This window comes from Parasteatoda tepidariorum, chromosome 4 (assembly GCF_982258835.1).
Source record: "Parasteatoda tepidariorum strain Cologne lab strain chromosome 4, Ptep-v5.0, whole genome shotgun sequence".
In the NCBI taxonomy this organism is placed as follows: Eukaryota; Metazoa; Arthropoda; class Arachnida; order Araneae; family Theridiidae; genus Parasteatoda; species Parasteatoda tepidariorum.
In genome coordinates this window covers 1,707,404-1,727,008 of record NC_141758.1, presented here as the reverse complement: position 1 = coordinate 1,727,008, position 19,605 = coordinate 1,707,404, and the positions used below count along the sequence as shown (strand labels likewise).

At 28.1% G+C, this 19,605-nt stretch overlaps 1 protein-coding gene across 1 annotated transcript in view; it reads left to right on the top strand.

Moving 5' to 3' along the window:
• LOC107437030 (phosphatidylserine synthase) overlaps nucleotides 1-14,173 on the top strand; it is a 43,715-nt gene extending 29,542 nt beyond the window's left edge. Inside the window, exons 9-13 of the mRNA XM_016048894.4 lie at nucleotides 3,843-3,955; nucleotides 4,618-4,683; nucleotides 6,307-6,406; nucleotides 6,490-6,549; nucleotides 12,547-14,173. Coding sequence (XP_015904380.1) covers nucleotides 3,843-3,955; nucleotides 4,618-4,683; nucleotides 6,307-6,406; nucleotides 6,490-6,549; nucleotides 12,547-12,693 — 486 coding nt within the window. The 3' untranslated portion in view covers nucleotides 12,694-14,173. The remainder of the gene's footprint in view (nucleotides 1-3,842; nucleotides 3,956-4,617; nucleotides 4,684-6,306; nucleotides 6,407-6,489; nucleotides 6,550-12,546) is intronic.
• Nucleotides 14,174-19,605: the final 5,432 nt, after the last annotated feature.

Sequence of the window (19,605 nt, the reverse complement as noted above, 5' to 3'; positions counted from 1 at the left end):
ATTATGCGCACTATCAATGTGACATTTTCATTAAATTCTATGTGTGACTTTTTGAGTTATGATAATTTTTTTTATTTTTCCTTTATTTATGATAACCAGTGTAAAATGAGAAATTTCAACTAGTATGGAAATTTTCTGAGATAATCGACTCAGCATGGGGGAAGTATCCTTTCGAAGAACCCTTGATCATCGTGAAAATATTTCTGAAAGTTTTGATATTTTGAGCCCCTTTGATTCACGTATCATACTTTTTTTTACAATGACCTTGCATCCCGATTGTGACATTTGATACATTATAAAATTATTATTGCATGTAATCATTACTCATGATCATTTATTACAGGTGATTTCTTTTAGACCTTAAGATTTATTTAACAAATTTTAAATTGATTTACTGCACAAAAAAACACTATATTTTATGTATTATTACTTATTTTAAAATCATTTGTCAGGACTTACTATATTTGTAATTTAGTGTAATGGTTGATCAATGTGGGTTATATTGTGATTTTATGCAGGAAAAGGAAGTAGTGAGATACAAATAGCAAAACTACTGTAACTGCTGCTTTTCTTCGTATTTTGTACTGCTGTTTAAAAACAGTGATAGCTGTTCGTAGTGTTAAAATTGTTTGGAAGAGGAAAAAAACTAGCTCATAGTATTTCTTGGCAACAACTTTTCACTTTAGTTTAGTACAGAAATAAGGTTTGAACTCCAGTAATTTTTCGTTTCTGATTGGTAGAAATCTTTGCTATTCTGTCGATGAACATAATAAGAATGGCCCAGTGGACAAGCGTTAATTAGAATTACGTATCACTATTGCTAATGTTTCAATTTGTCATAACGAACAATAACTAATTTATAACTTCGGTCACCCCTCCAAATGTGATTGTACACTCTTGAAACATTGATGCTACTTCAATGTAAGTGAACGTATTTTATCTGTAATTTTTGATGCGCTTTTCTTAGACAAAATAAAAGATCATTAAAAACTCACAAAATTTCAAATACAGTGAAACCTCCTGCCATAGACACTCCTGCAGAATGGCTGCTTCTCAGTGCAGACATAATTTTAATACCCCATGAATTTCCCATTATGTACAGTCCGCCAAAAAAAAAAAAAAAATTAATCACCCTGAATAACCTTTGTTCTAATGATCGGATTTTCACGAACTAAGTGTCAATCTTAATGGTTCCTTGGGGTGACCTCAAATATGCTAATTAATTAGTGCTAACTATTAATTAAGTAACGAAATCAGACACAAAAACTTACCTTATCTGAATAAACATACATTTTTTTTTTTTACATATTTGGAGTCTTAACCTTCAAAATATAAAGGGGGTAGCCGCAATCTGGGAAATATGGTCCCCATAATTTGGTCAAGAGAGCGATCCAAAGTTCGTGCCCTTTTATGTTAATTTCACTTTTTACGTTTTTAGTCATATTTTTAAAACTAATCATATTTTTAAAACTAATAAAGCAATTCAAAAAAAATTGCACCCACTCATGAAACTCATTTACCCAAAGATAATTTCATGAAAAAAATAATTTTTAATAATTATTAATTATTTTTTATTATTTAATTTAATTGAGGATGAAAAAATTTTGAATTATAAGGTATGAATTTTTTTATACCATATTAATCTACATATTTTTCAATTGAAAAATCTAAAGTTTCACCTGTTTTTATTTATTAGAAGCTGAGAAAAATTAAAATTAATTATTTTTAAAGAAATAATTTGGCGACAATAAAGAAATAATTAAATGGGGCGATTGATATTAAAATGTGATAAACTTGCGAGGAACTTGACTTCGCGCGCGTAGCGTAAAATTTCATTCATATTTTTTTCGCTAATAAGCGTTTGCTAATCTTTTTATTTTTATTTCTTTCAAACTATAAAACGCGATGTTTCCTTCTTAGCCGTTTAATAATTTATTTGTAATTTAGTAAAGAAATTTGAATGAAGCATTTTGAATAAAAGACACTTTATTCAACGAATGTCTAGTTTTATAAAAGCGTGCTTCTGATAGAATATGATTGTACACCAGATTGTGCTTATTTAATGTGATTATTTTTTGATTTTGTTTTTCAATAACTGATACAATTTCAATAACATACATACGTGTGCATAGATTTTAAAAAAATGTTTTTCATTTTTTTTTCTCACAGTTTAATAGTCCGTTCTAAATTATGAATGTTTATCATTGTGTAATCCGATGATGTTTTTATTATTATTATAATTAGATAACCTTTTTGTTTACTCTTTTCCCCATATTTTTTTAAGCTTTTTTTTTTTTTTTTTTTTTTAAGTCTTTTTAAGTATTTTTTTTCTCTTCGTCATACTTTCTGCTTTAACTTTTTTTTCAGCTGTTTCAATCTCTTTAAATTTTTGTTCTTTTTCTGAAGTTAATGCAAAAAAGTAAATTATTCCTTTTTCTTTTAATTTAACCTTCCTCTTTTTTCCACATTTTTGGCCAATGTAAATGTTTCTTCGAAATTTTTATTTATTTTCCAGTACCATTTCTAGAATTCCTCACTGGATATTAAATGAGAAAAGGGAGTTTCGAAGTTTGAGTAAAACCCATCTCTCATTGACTTATATCTAGTGGGTCTTCAGCAGTACTTACCATTTACTTATGCAACCAATTGTTTTTGCAACTAATAATCCCTCAAGAGAACTTATCGACTTTTTTTGGCGGTTTTCTGGACTATCGCCAAATATATAAACCTTTATTGCAATCCAATTTACAACCCAATTTTTTTAAAATTATGTCTACCCCCCCTAATTCAAGTGTCTAGATTCCAAATATGTAAAAAATATATATATATGTTTATTCAGAGAAAATACTTTTTTGTGTCTGATTTTGTAACTTAATTAATAGTTAGCACTAATTAATTAGCATATTTGAGGTCACCCCCAGGAACCATTATGAGTGACACTTAGTTCGTGAAAATCCGATCATTAGAACGAAAGTTATTCAGGGTGATTTTTTTTTTTTTTTTTTTGCAGACTGTACATTCTTCGCAAATGTTACACTCCCATAACCGGACAGTCATTTTTGCACTAAAAAGTTATTTTCTATCTCTTCAAACCAGACGCTATTTTTTTTCTACATTTGAAATTATTAACCATTTTCTATCAAGTGATGGGTAGGTGTTAGGGATGTAAACCTAATAATTGAAACTGACTGGAGACGAACAGCTTCTATTCAGTATAATATGACTAACTTGAATATCTGTGTAAATAGGAGAAGCATATTTATTTATCTGTAGCTACATCTAGAATTATGTATTTATATAAAACTTTTTCATATATTCTTTTTTGTACAGAAAATTTTCTTTTTTAAGGTTAAATAAATATCCTTGTAGATAGTTATCGTAGATTATTTAATTATTTTTACATCTTTGAAAATATTCTAAAAACAATTTATGGTGTTTTACTTTGTTATAAGGGTACCCTTATCGTAAATGGAAAATTTTTTCGGTCCCAAAAGTGTCCACTTAACGGAGGTTTCACTGTACATGATTTTTTCCTAGTGCTTTTTAAAATAGATAATCACTAAAAGAAAAAATGCATGAAAAATGTTTTGGTGTAACAAACTGGCCCAAACAAACATGAATAAATGTTTCTGAATTATTTCTCATGTTTAAATAAGCAAAGTTTTTATTCAAAACCATTTTATACACGGGTGTAAATTAAGTTTTTCAGCAAACTTAGTCTCCTAAGTGTAGTGAAGTACTTGAGCATTTAAAAAAGAATTTGCAACTAACTACAAAAATAGTAGTTATTCTGACCACTGCTTTTACGTTATTTTGCATTTTTTCCCCCCTTTCTATTTCAGGTGACTGAGTTAAACACATTTTTTCTTAAGCATATCTTTGAAATTCCACCTGGTCATCCGTTAACAGTTGGAAGGATTGCTCTAATAGGTCTAATTGTTGCTCCAACATTAAGGTATGTTGCACAATCTGAAAGGCTTTTTTCTTCATTAGTTTCTACTTATTAGTCTGATTTACAGTAATCAGGTCGATTCAAATATCTATATTTTTTTCATTTATTTAATAATAGATATGTTGTTCTTGAACTCTTTATCTACATACTCCTTATTTGTGTTTTAAATAATTATTATTAGTAACAATTTTTAAAATAATGAAAAACATTGTAAATGGATATATTCTGACAGAATATTTCCATCACAGATCGTGCACTTTCTTCCTCTAGTATCAGTTTAATATTTTTTTTTTGTTTTTTTACTTTGGCATAGAATGAATAAAACATTAGCAAGAACTGCTGAATAAATTGTGAAATAATCTCTTTTATGAGTTATATTTATTTAAAGTTCAATAACTAGGGTTGTTACAGGTCAAGAAGAACACAAAATTCTCAAAAAAATTTTGATTTTAAAGAAGGAGCCCAATATAGAAATTTTTTTAACTAAAATATTTTTATCTCGATATCCTTTATTAAATCTCTTGGTTTGTAAAATGTTTCATTTGGAGTAATAAGTCTTACTAAATTTAAGAAATGAACATGCTTTATTTTTAGATAGAACTATTACAGATTTATTTCTTAGAATTCAATGTCTGATTTCAGTCTAAAGAAGGTTTTATTTTCAGACAGTACTACAGTTACGTTACTGATCCTAGATGTAAGCGAGTTGGTACTCAGTGCTGGGTGTTCGGGTAAGTCATGCGTTATTCCTCCTTTCTTTTAATCCTCCTCGATAAGCCAAATTCAGAGTCAAAGTATAATGTTAAATTTGCAATCAACAGAACTAGAGCTATGATGGTTCAGGAGATAAATCGAACAATTTACTTTAGATTAAATGTTGCAGTATAAACAATATCATCCAAACTAGTGTGTAGAAAAATGTATTCAAATACACTTGAAAAATATTTCAAATAATAATTTTTAACTTACCGTTTTTCTTTTTTGAAATTTATGTATGTTATAGATTTCTAAAAATTCCAACGAACTTATTTTTGAAATATTTGGTTTTTTGATATCACAAATTGTTTGTTTTGTTTGAGTTTGATTGATTAAGTTTTTAAAAAGCAGTATAATTAACAATGACTGTAACAGTAATTTTTTTTAACCCTTTGGTGGTTAGAGAAATGGGCAGTTTTCGTTTACTTAATTCGCGCAGTATTACGAGTAAACAGTAGTCGACAGTGGCAGCTGTTTTTCCCTGTTGTTCTTCCGAAAATGTCACCCTTCTCTGGCGATGCCAAAGATAGCTCGCCTCACGAGCTTTAAAAATTCCTTAAAGTACATAAATAACGGTTTTACATACTTTAAAATATTTAATAAATGATAGTTATTAAATAGTAAATTATAAATGATTATAATCAATTATATAAATAAAAATAGTTAATTATGAATATAAGACAAGTATTGAATTGAAAGGACTAAATAAATACAACTAATGTAAAATTTTATGAAGCATTTAAATACAGTAATCGCCTAAAAAAAAAATTTGTACACGCTATGAAAAAATTACAGTAATTACCTAAAAATCTTTAACAATTATAATCATCATCATAATTATCTAACTTTTGCTTTTGAGCCATTTTACTTAACAAACAACCTAAAAAACATGCCAAAAATACGCATAAAAAGAACAAGGTAAAAAAAAAAAAATTCCACCTTCATTATAAAAAGAAATTCGTGGAACCCGTACTGCCATTTGTAGACAGTAAAACTAACTACATTTCGCGAGTAGGATCCGTTTGTAACATGATCAATGCCGAATAATAATGGCGAACGAGCTCAGCTCATCAACGCACATTAGGGAAAAATTTCAATATGCGAGTTGTGCTCGTTTCTAATTAATCTTGCTCCCAAGCGGAACTCACTTGCGCGCATTATGAAGCTCAATTCAATTGCGAGCCGAACTCGTTCATAACCATGAAAAGGTTAATTATCATTTTTACTCTGAGAACTTAAATGCATAAATTTTTTTCAATTTTGTAGAATATTGATGAAATATTTTAAATTCACATTTATTGAAAAGATAGTAATAGTAATAAATCTTCAAATTAAAAAATTTTATTGTGTAATCTTTAAATAATAGAAGTCTCTTTTTTTAGCTTTTTTATTTTTGGTTTTATTTTAAACTGAAAAAAAGATTATATGGGCTGTTCAACTTATGTGAAAAAAAGTTTATTAGTTTTATCATCTTTTTTGTAGTTTATTGATAATAAAGTGAATAAGAAATTATTTTTCATTATTCTTATAATTTTTTGTTGTAAATTATCTATTGTTTGAAGCTTTGTTATTTTTAAAAAAGTGCAAATTTTTTGTAGGGCAATAACTTTGACTGAAGCTATCATTTGGACCAAATTTGGCCTTGAATTGGTTGCTCGTACCCAAATAAAGAATATCCTTGTGTGGTTGCTCATTATGGTAAGTAGAACCACCAATTTTTTAATTATTGTTATTTGAATGAAATATCAGTCACTTTATATCTTTACTTTTCTTTATTTCAGGTTGGAATGACATTTGCTTGTTTGGCGTTTTGTGTATATTACTCAAGAAGGAATCAAACTGTAAGTAATTTAGGATTATGAATGTTTCCTTTTTTATTAATGCTGTTGATTTTTAATTACTGCTAGTTTAGCATTTTAGACTATAGGGGAGTTAAATTTGTTAATTTTTTTGTGCTCACCAAAAATAATGGGACCCCTTTACATTCAATATCAATGGAAAAAGCAATCATAAATAATTACTGCCTGCTTCTAAAAGATACCATTTTCCTGTGAAGGTGAAAGGTGATTGAATGCTAATTAAGACTTTGGAAATTTCACATCTTGTAGGATCATCTCTTACTAGAATATACTCATTTGTCAGTTACATTGTTTGTCAGAATTTCAGAAAGAAATCTTTTTCTTTGTTGCATTTTAAATAAACTTTTTAATTTGCTAAGGAGGGAAAAACAATTCAATTTTTAAAAAAAATTACATTTCTGTGTAGGTAAGTAATATTTTTTCATTTAGGAAAATTCTAAACCTGTATTATTCTATATTATTTTCCAATTGTTTATAATTATAAAATTGTTGACATGCCTAAATTTTCATCATAAAAAATATGAGCAAAAGCATTTGTGTATTTATAAGGGAAGTTTTAAAAATAAAGGACACTTAAAATATCGGAATTAAGTTTATTTGAACGATAGTCAAGTATTTTAGAAGAAGGAAGGGAGAATAAAATTTTAAGATATACCCTAGATTTACTAACCATTAAATTATTTTAAGAATGTGCAACAGAAGTAAACACACTTCTAGTACTCTGTTGTAATGGCATACTCAATTTCTTTAGTACTTTTGTATTTAACTGAGTATTTAAAAATAGATATATTTTCTCTTGTTTTGTTGATTGTGAAAACTGCAGTATGGTAGATAAAAAATATTTCACATGTTATTTAATTTTTAAAAAGTAATTAATATTATCTAATAAAAAAAATTTGGAATTTAAAAAAAAAAAAGTCACACGTCTGTTCACACAAATCTGTAATTTGTTCAAATACATAAAAATAATTTCTCAAATTACTGTCAGCATTATTTCTTTAACTTATTTTGTTTATTGGGCAACATGTCATTATATAATATTATATAGTAACAAAATTAGTAACATTTACTTATAATGTCTGTCAGAACAATATTTTAACTCGATTGCAAGTTGATCGATCTAACTTTTTCCCTACTCAGAGGAAATGAAAATATTTTATAAAAAAAAAAAAAAAAATCACATTTATAATATAACTAGCTGAATAACCGTTCTTCCCATGGGGTGAATTTAAAAAAAAAAGAGAAGAATCAATAAATCAGTACTGATCAATCATGCTCAAAACCGAAAGACATATTCTGAGACAATTAAAGAGCTTGATGGAAAAACCAGGGGAATTAATGAATTAGAGAAAATAACATAAAGTGGTTTCGTCAATGTGAGTATGTTTAATGTAACAGAACTGTTTTTGCCTTCACTTTAATCTTAGCACAACTAATCCGTATTAGTATGCTTGCATGATTTTTTATTTAAAATTAGGCAGTGGTAAATAAAATAAACCAAAGAATTATTAGTCCCACCTTCTAATAAATTGGTAATAAAATAATTAGGATACAACTTCTTTTTTCATTCTGAAAATGTCACTTACCTGATTCTTTTTTATCAATATAGCTGAAATAATTTAAATTTTTTTTATTTAATACTATATGTTGCAATCTTCAGTGGCTTTACGTTATTGAAATAAGCTAATCTCGTTGTTTGTAATTCATACCATTGCAACAAAGATAAAATGTATTTAGCATCACTTAGAGTGATGCTATTGCTCACAGCCAATTCATGATTTCACTTTTAAGTGACTGTCTTGGACCCTTTCGAATGGTCGTAAAACACTTGATTTTAAAGTATCGGTATTAAAACTGCTTAGTATTGTTGCAGTTTTAATAATCACCAAATATCTCAATATAATATTATTTAACTATATTAGTATATTTTGTACTTATTATATAACCCTTCAACATTTGAGTTTATACTTAAGTGCATAACATTTCTCAATCTGACCTTTAATTTACTGTTGAAATATTTATAAGTAGTGGTGGAAAAAGTTCTTTTAATTCAAATTCGTTAAAATATCAATACATTATCCTAGTTACCACTGAGAAAAATATTTTCTCAAACTACGGAAAATCCTTTGTAGAATTCTTATCAAAACCAATTCACCAATTACCATAATACCAGTGGTGCATATTACAGTCAGTGATACTTATGAATTAAGCGTCATCTTTGAATTGCGATTTCTTACGCTTTTTTTAATTGATATAATTACCTTAATTAAGCATCATTAGCGTTGATTTTTTATGTTTCTCTTAAACGAATTCGTACCACTTTCCTATCAATTTTGCTTTTGAATACATAAATATATTTTTTTCTATTTCAGTACGGTTGGTTTTAAATATGTCAATTTTTAGAAACACATTTAAACGAATGTAATAAAAGTGTGTGGTATCTGACAAAGTAGACATTTGGTGATGTAGACCACGTGTGCTACCACGAAATATTCATTGAATTTATCTGACATAGCAAATATAAAATAAATAAACAATTAAATTCATGCAATAGACTATTTTATCTTTAAATATGTGAAAAATTTAATCGTTAAATTTAAAACAATTGCTAATGCTTAACCAATCAGAAAATTCCATTTCGTTTTTCACTCATCCCGAATGGTTTGGCATAGAATGTTCTAATGTCCACAGTGACCAAAGTTTAACTGAGAGTGAAAAGAAACACCTGATATGATCAGACTACAGAAAGTTTTTCAGCATAAATTGAAATTAATTGTATTAATGACTAGGTATTATAAAACATATTTTCTTTCTCTTTTGTTTTTGTTATGCTTATTTATACTTGTATTTTAACAAGAAACATACCAGCACTTTACAATACAACATACAATAACTGATCTTTTGATCAGTTATGGTATGTTTAGTGTCAAACTGACCATTTTTATCTTTATACAGTCAAACCTCGATATCTCGAACTTGAAGGAAGAGGAGAAAAAACGAGATATCGAAAATTCGAATTATCGAAAATCGCATGTTATCGATGGTAGAATAAAGAAAAATGCTCTTTACATACCTTATTTACTATTCCATATTTATTCTAAAAACACTTTTTACACTTTCATTTAAAAAAAGATTCAATTGTTACTTGCTTTAGAGATGTGTAAGAAAGTTTGTCTGTAACACTTTCTAAGTGAACTATAGCTTTAAATGTCTCCTCTGACATATTCGGCTGCCTCTCAATAAATCTCCTTACAGTGTCCATTGCAGAAAGTGCTTGTTTGTTAGTAACATTGGGCGGTAAATCTTCGATTTCCTCATCCTCTTCTTCTGATAGTACACAAGAAGCTTTCGTTTGAGCGATGATACCATTGTCATCCCACTGACCACACACTGTTACTGCATCATCTACGTTTACAAAGTCAAGAAATTCCATGTCATCAAGATTCATGAGTCCGGTCAATCTGTTCCAATCATTTTCGGTGCAGTTTTCAGCAGAATTAATGATATTGGTTGTTTGACTGCTTTCGTGATCTTTAATGAATCCAGACTTCTTGAAGCCATTCATTATCGTAGAGGAAGACGCTTCATTCCATGCCTTGTCAGCCATTCTTAAATTTTTTTTTTGGAATATTTTTTTAATTTAGAAAAAAAATCTACACTATTTACGGAAAAATATTCAAGTTATCAAGGGATTAGAAAAAAATTTCGTTTAATCAAAGTTTTTTTTAACATTGAGTGTATGGGAGATTTGAAGGGAATTTTTTCTTCTTCGAGATATCTAAAAATTCGTGAAATCGAAGCTCGAGTTAGCGAGGTTTGACTGTATTTACAGATTTTTCTTTCATGTTAGGTAAAACCTAAGTTTAAAGTTATCTTTAATTCAGAAGTTAAAAGAAAGTGGGGCACTGTTTATAATAATAAAAAATTTTACGAAAGAAAGAAAGCTTCTAAATGAAGAAGTAAAATAATTTCATTTCTCTATAACAGGGATGCCAACTGCTTCGCTTTCTACAAAAGTTATAATTAATTGGTATCAAATTAAGTAGTAAAACTTGTAGAATAAAGATAATTAAGCTAAGTGTCACCAGAGATGTCTACATTAAGTCCCATTTCGTGTGATACTTTGAATTTTTGATATGTAGTGGTAGACAAATTACTTAAACTGGAAAATACTAACAGTTACCGCTAGAAAATATTTTTTGACAAGGTGGAACAACTTGGCATTTCTTCTATAATAATCATCAAAATGATAAAATGTCATTGAACTTTCTAACTTTTTTAATTCACCCTAGTTAAGGCTTCCTTGAAAAAAACTCACAGTGCAGCAGTGATAACAGTTGAATTCAATGTGAAGGAAAATGTGTATCACACCATTTTCGTGATAATTACATACTTTTTAATCTTATAACGTCTTTAAATTGGATACTTTCAATATTTCTGCTCTAAAAATAAACACCAAGTATTGGCAGTTTATACTCTAATATATTTAAAAATGTATTAGCATTAGTTATCTATGCACTTTTTGAGAGCCAATTCAAGACTATTTCTATGGGGATAATCCAGTAATGTTTTTATTATTTTTGGTATCAATGTTTTTAAGTGTGTATGCAGTCATAAGTTTGGACCCTAAATGTGTATAACTCGATTATTTTTTTCCAACTTATCTAATTTTTAAATTTCAGCTGTCCTTTACCAAATGTAGTGTTGTTTTTTTTCTCTAATTAAATATCACAAACTTAATCTTTTGAATAATCCAAAAAATTTTTTTCACTGAAATATGATATCTGATAAGTTTTTTTCTTTTTTAAAAATTACCATTCAAAAAATTTTTTAGTTTTACAGAAATTATGTCCAGACAAGAATTGATAGAAACCAGCAGTTCTTTAAAAAAACACATCCTGAATATCTCAGTTGTTACAAACCTTTTTTTGACAGAATTCTTTTTTTTAAAATATTTATATTCTAGTTTTCAATTTTTTCAATCGTAGCAATATATATATATATTTGATCATCATAGTCCTTTGTTACGTGTGTGTTATTTGCGACCATATAATGAATTTCATATCTATTGCTATAAAAAATTACCTTTTATATGGCTTTCTTTCAATATATTCAATTAACATTTCAAACAGCAATACAGGCAAATTAAATATGTAGTTATTAGTGGAATAGATATTTAATTATAGCCAGACTCAAATAAAATGAAACACTTTCTGCCGACAACAAATCTCAGTTAATTTCTGTGAGCAATTTATTGACTCTTGTTACTAGTTTCAACACTTTTGTCATCACCTAATTTTGATTAAATTTGTTTGAAAATTAGTGATTTTTTTTAAAAAAATATTTTCATTTTAATTAAACTCCATTTTGATTATTTAAATATGCCAGTATATGTTGTGATCTTGTTATTATCTTTGTATATGTTATGAAAGCATTTATCGTAAGTGGAGACATGCATATAGAATAACTGGCTGTTTTGCAATAAATAAAGTAATTGGAATCAATTTCATATATACCAACCTTTGTCAGTAGTGGTGGTCTGTGGAAAAAAAAAAACTAAGGGAGAATAAGATAGTTAATACTCATACAATGCATTGCCAATCTTCTTTAATTGGATAATATTACATTATAATAAGAAACTAAATGATCACAATACTTTTATGCTTTAAGTTAAATTAGAAAAATTAGCCCGGAATTTTAAATATAAGAAATGGTAAGTATTGAGCTTTAGATTAAATTTTGAGCGAACAAATTTCCATTTATTTCCCATCATCATTGGTTTCACCTCCTTGCCTGCCTCCTAGCACTCATTGTTGCCAGCGGAAATTAAAAGAATTTATAGAGATCAGATGGCAACTGTAGTTTTGATGAAACAACAGAAGCGGCAGTTACCATCATCTCTGTTTGTATGTCGTCACTGTATATCTAAAATCTGAGTTTTCGTGATGGTTTATGTCTGATCATATTTTTCTATTGTAGGTAGCAGCAGACTCTGAAACTTCTACAGATTCTCCTTTGGCCTCTCCGGTTAAGGAAGCCATCGTAAAACCCAATCATGCATCCCACACTAAAGTCACTAGACGCAAGGGTAAATCAATCAATGGACCTCCCCTCTTCAAGAATTAATGCCTTCTGTCCAATTGTTCTTCACCAAATCTTTTGCTAACTATTGGCAAACTTTTTTTTTTTAATTGTACCTCACCAGAAAGTATGTAATTTGAATTAAAGTGCATACTTTTAGATTTCTACTTGGCTACTGAAGTTATACAAAATTATTTAAAAGAATCTGGTATTTAAAAACCTACTAGTTTCTTTTTCTTCCCTTAAATAGTTAGAAATTCATTTTATTTATTCATATAAGTGTTTGTTAATTTGTATTACAAACAAGCAATTCATGTTACAAAAACACTAAGTTGTGCTTTGAGGAAAATTAACTCTAATAGAAGCCATTTTATACAGTTTTAAAATGATCTTGCCATTTTAAGTGATAGGATATGGACTTATTAATAACCCCTCCCCCCTTTTTTTTCTTCTTTGATTTGAATTTATTGCTCATATCCATCTAATATTAAAGCAGCCAAATTCAGGCACAATTTTTTTAGTCCTTTATTTGAAATGAAAATGTTATTTCTATATTGGGCTATACTGAAAATAAAAAAAGGAGACTTTTAACTTCCAAATTTGAAAATTGCTAGAAAAAAATCGTTAAATAATTCAGTGTAACTGAAAATAAACTAAAAAAAAAACAACAGTTAGAAGTATCTATGTTAAAATGCATTCTGTAATAAGCAGAATAAAACAGTTACGTGTAAAGAAATGAGTGGTAAAGAAATTCCTTTGAGAAGTGACATTTTAGAGGTACTTCATTCACTTAGTTTTGCTAAAATTGTAACTGTAATGTCCAAAAATCACTTTCTGTCAAAATTAAGTAATCTTAAAGTCTGAAAGTGATTAGACAGACTTGTAATTGACAAACAGTAAATACAGTTTGACCTGGCTGTAGTAGACTGTCTACGGCTCAGTGATAAATCTGCTATAAATGATGATTCACTCTATCCAAAATTCTTCATAAAATAATTGTTAGTGTACTGCAGTCATATTGTTAATTGTAGAGCGCAGTTTGTTTCATGTATTATTTTCTAATTAAATATATAAAGTTGCTCTACAACTTAGTTTCTGTACAGCAAAATTTCTCCTATGACTGAGTTAATCAGAATGTTAAAAAAATATTCACCTTGAAATTTATGTCAAATATTTTTAGATGTTTATCTTTTCAATTTTAGTCATTCTTTGAATTTTCTTAAAACTTTTTATTTTCAGCTTTTTATTAAAAAAGTTTCTGTGCAACAAATTTACTTTCCCATTTGCCTGTTTTCGTAACAATTTTTTATTTTAGAAAAATGTTTCAAATGAAATATTCCTTTATAATATCTTCATTTTTAATGAGAAACCATAATTATGTATTTTTCGCATAGATTAAACAACAATTATTTAAATGCCTCCAAAGAGGAAATTTGAGGTCACTCTAAAGGAACTAACCAGCCTTAATAAAATAACATTGTTTAATGAGCAATTTAGATGGAGCCAATAAAATTGTCTACCACAACTGAGTGTTCATTATAGTGGATATTTCCTTACTTTTAGAATCTGTTGATTTTGAATTACAAATATAAAACACATTTTGCACATGAATTGATTGTAAAACATATTTATTACATGTTCAGCATTAACACTCCCACCTAATAATCCTTCCTCCAGTGTTTTTTTTTCTTAAACTCATGTTACCCAATAGGATTGTCTTTTATTTTATTTATTTATTTATTTTTTTTTTTTGTTTCTAAAATATTGCACCAACTTACTAAAAATTTTGAAAAAAAAAATGAGTTAATATACTTTTAGGTATTTATAAAACCTATTTTACAATAAGTGTATGGGTCTATTATTTTAGGATAGAAAATTATATGTTTTTTTTTTATAAATATATTTAATAATTGTTAATTGTGTTATATAATGGCTGTTAAGTGTTGTTATTGTGAAGTTATTATTCAAATATTTTTTTTCAGTTGTTGAAATATTTTAAATGAGTTGTTCACTGTTTGAGAAAGTGAAAAATACTATGTGTAAGTGATTATAATTTAATCATACATTTAGACAGTTATCTAGGAAATATGTTACTCTCATTTAAAGTTTTTTTTTATTGATAGTTCCCTCTATTTATTTATCTCTACCAATATGTCTCCTTAATTTGTTTATCAGCACAATAAGTTTTTCACATAGAATTTTTGATGTGTTAAAAAAAATGTGTTATGGATTTTTTGGTATGCAGTTAGTACTTGTTTGCATTGTTTTTCAAATAATGTTCTTGTTAATAAATATAGTGATTTTAATTATAATGCTGGGGTCAGTTAGGGCTCATATGAAGCACTCAAAAGAAAGGAGCTAATGTGAAATGTAATGAAAAAATTTGATTATGAAACTTTCTTGTATCAAACTTTAAACCTTCAGCTCTCTGACATGCAAATGATTTTGACAGAGTTTCTTTTAAAACAGATTGCTGTGTGTTGTGAATAGTAAAAACAATCTATGTGTTAATTCTAGTCTAAGATAACAAAATGAGGATTTTAATGCGTGTAACATAGTTTTATTTTTTATAATTTCATTTATGACGCATTCAGCATATTTGTTTTGTCTTCCTAGGGGGAAACCGAAACAATGGGCAATGTTTTTGTTTCAATACTAAACAATTAAGAAGAAAAAAACAGTGTCAGTTTTGTTTTAACCCTGACTGATTCCAAGTTCCAAATTCTACCCTCCCATTAAAATTACGTTTGTAGAGAAAGATTTTATTGTTATTTCCTTGCTTAAAAAATAATATAAACCAGTAATTCCTAACCAGACAACCAATTTGGTAAAAAAACAACTTTGTATATCTATATATTACTGAAAGATACAAGAAGAATTTAAAAAATATTTTTTTATAAAGAAAATTAATTTTTTGTATTCATTTGGCTGTCACAACTCTAAGAAAACTGAAAAACTTAACAACCTGCTCATCTTGGTTGGCGACAGAGAGCTTTTGTGGGACTTCACCTCACACTAGATCTTGCGCATGTCATATTAGGATTTTAAGATTATAACAGGCCTAGTGAATCATACCAAAAAAAAAACTGGTATTAGACAACAAGACTGTATATTTTAGCTGAGACTCTCGGCCCATTTTTGGGCTTCTGATTATGGGTTGGGAACCGCTAATATAGACTATTCTTCATTTTTTCCTTGGACTTATTATTTTTATTTTGTGTTTTTTATGCTATGGGGTTGAAGTAAAGTACATAATACAGTGAAACTTCAGTAACTTTAAGTAATATTACTAGTAGAAAATATATCAACTCACAAAAAATTGAAATAGTCATTTTTATATACTCACACTCATTCTAACAATTAAAAAAATAGTTATCTAAATTTTAAGTTGTTTGCATATTTTGTGACATTTTTTTAAAATTTTATTTATTTATTTACTTTTTATGTGAGACAGGCTCCAAGCATTTTGAAAACACTTCTCAACTTCGAGTTTGTAGTTTTTAAAATTAGTAGTTTCTATCCAAGTTATAGTTTTTTGTTTGAAATTGTATATTTCTAAGAGATTTTTGGTTTGGACAGCAAAATTTGTTTTTATTCTTTCATTATTATTCTAAGAATACACTCATTAGTAAAAAAAAAATCATTGTTTCGGCTTAAAGAAGAATCGTAGTATGAAAAAAATTGTTTAAATGTATCAATATAATTGTTTAAATGTATCAATATAATAGTTTAAATATACCAATAATAAATACTGTAGTTACAGAAGTTTTACTGTAAATTGGAAAAAATTTTTTGGTTGGAACTGTCTTTGTTTTTTGAATTTGGTTCTGTATTTTTTTACGTGCCATGTGTCAGAGTCATTTCTTTTTAATAATAACTTGTTTAGTGGCTCATCTGCTGACTTTTTTTTTAAAAAGTTCAATGTTCAATTATACTTTTATTTAATGACACTGAATAGTTGAGCTTTTTTTGTATTAATTTATTTTTGTGAACGTTAAAACGGGAAGAATGTTTCTCTATATTTATAGTGTAATGATTTCTCTAATGGTTGCCACTTCATCAGCATTTTAAGTTTTGCTAATATGGTGAGTTTTAATGATTTGGTTATGTTACAAAACTGTAATAACTTCTTAAGAAAAAAAAGTGATGTCTAAACACTCTTTATCATTGAAGGTAGGCATCAACCATTGGCAAATGCAGAATTTCTTTTTGTGAAAAAGTGCATTTTTGAAAACACTTATAAAATCACTTTTATTTAAGACTTGTGATATTTGGATCATCGAGTGGTCTGTGTAACGTGGGAAAGCAGGCGTAGTAAACAGTTACCATACATTTAAATGCTGTGTATGCTAATAACTGATGATGTGATTGAAAATTCTACAAAAAGAAAAAAAGTTTAAAAGACTCTTGAGCACAACAGTCTTTTGGAGTGTTTGATGTTCACTTTGCAGAAGGAAAAAAAAAACAACAACTTTTTCATAAGCCAATACTATATGTTTCCTGTCATTCAATGTATTATTATAATTTACTAGTCCAAAGTAGTGTGGGCAGTTATATATCATTTTTTGTGGCTGAAGAATTTCTAGTCATTCTTCATGTGTGTGTATTTCTAAAGTCTTCTGATAATTATTTATCAACAATGATGTTTAATTATTACATGTAAATATTATTAATTTCCTGTATTCAAAAACTCTTTTGTGGAAGCTGCTCAGTATTCAATAAAACATAACAACATAAAATTTTTGCATATGGAGTATTTTTTAAAAGGAGCTTCTGTGCTAAATGGCTGTATATTATATAAGCATGTTTTAGCAGAGTTAGTTTTTTCTTCCTTTTTCTTGAATACATTTCTTCTATAATATAATTACAAATCCTTTTGATGAGGAAAATGTGTTTGTGACCATTTCCACTACTATTTCATTACTGATGTTGCTTTGCTGTAGTTTTTAAACCATAATATTTTTCAGTTTTCATCTTGTTTATTTTTCTTAACTTAAGATTTATTCTAAAATGTCATGCTGTCTAGCAACTACTCTTATAATTGTTTGTCAGGAAAAATGTTTCTGCATTATACTGATTTTATACAAAATCTGAAAACTTTAGCTGTTGTTGAAGCTATATGTAGTTTGTTAATATTGCTAAATTTCTAAGGAGTTATTTTATTTACTGGCTCAATATTAAATGTTCTGCATTTTGAAATTTTACACTATATAGAATAAAAATAAATTTCAATACATTTTAATCTTGTACTAATGTATTTAATAAAAATTAAGTATGTTAGGACGAAAAGAAGCACTTACCTATTGCTCCTATTGAACACACTTTAAGTTTTTTTTTTTAGTGAAACATATTAGTTACGAATGTTTTGTGATAATAATGTTTTATAACAAGTCTCCACAACTTTAATCGTGTTGTGAGTTGCATTATCCCAACTAAATTTACTGCAAGCCAAAATTAAATAAATGTTTAAAAATGAGAAAGCAATAATAAGTGCTAGTATATATTTTTTTTAAAAAAATGGCAATATTATTCAAAAATTCATTAGGATAAACTGCAATTGGAAAAATAAATACATAAGAAAAACTCATTTTCATAAAAAGAAAGACACACTAAAGAATATGATAGACTATATTCCAGATATTGACACTATTCAGAACTTTATGAAAAACAATGTTTCCTCATTTACAACTTTATCATATGTATTACAAGTTTATCATGTACAAAAGTCATGTGGTAATATTTTAAAAATGTTTTCCATATTATCAATAGTCAAGCATTGCTGTTTTTGATGGGGTTCATAATAGAGGTTTTTCCCTTATGCATGTTGTTCCACTTATAATTTAAATTTACAGGGCAACTTCAATAAATTTTTAATAGTTTTGACGATCAAGATTCTTAGCTGCATTCTATTATGTTGCTTTTGTAAATACTCAAATATTTTAGTTTAATATTTTCCATCTGCAAATGTATTAGCACATCTTCTTGATCAAAAGAAAGCATTTCATCAATGAATTGTTTTAAACAATTATTAAAAAGGCTGAATTCATGCCATTTTCCTAACTATTCTGTATTCAGTCAGGAAGGTATAAATTTTAGTTTTTATTCATGTGAGGACTTTGATTCAAACTTATGAGTAGGTTGACTGGGAATGTGTGTTGTGCAGGCATGCTTTATAATGTTAGTAATTATTATTGACATTAATTTTCATCAGGTTATCTATCATGACATGCTGGATTACATCTTGGCTTTCTCATATCCTGGTGACCCTTCGCACTGTGGTGCCACAGGTCCTGGGTTCGATCCTCGGGGGCAAGCAAGGTTAACACGGCCTTTCATCCTGTCTGTCTCAATAAAGGGAGTGCAAAGCATACTAGGGGACTACACACTGAGGGTTCTTCATTCGGCTGACCTCCCAACCGATACATCTGCTTCTACACCCCAGAGCCCAAGGGCATGAAAACTGAAATAGGGATGGTAGGCCTTGGCCCTCTATGGGCTGCCACGCCACTGAATTAAGTTTTTCTCTTATCTTAATGACCGCTGCAGATCTTTGATTGTGTGTTTGGGAATTTTTAGGAATCCTTCTGATTAAAAGCCTATTTTCAATGGATTGGTTGTTTTAGTTTCCATTGCACCACAAAATTTATTGTTGATTGTTTTTGTTGTAACTCCCAGATACATCTCTGATGGTAATTCACATTCTCATCTTTTGAAAGAGGAACTGTTTTCATGAAGTGAAAAGGCTTTTTCCTAAATAGCTCTTAATGATCAGAATTTCATAGTTTTCAAAATAGTTTGAGATATAATCTTAAAGTATGTAAATTAATCATTTCAGACCACATATTTCATATTAAAAAAAAGCCGCAATATGAAAATACCTTTTCTGAGGAAGCTTTAGATTTTTTTAACCCTAAAAATCGGGTCCCAGTTCTTTTGCCATGATTAAAAGTTAAGTTA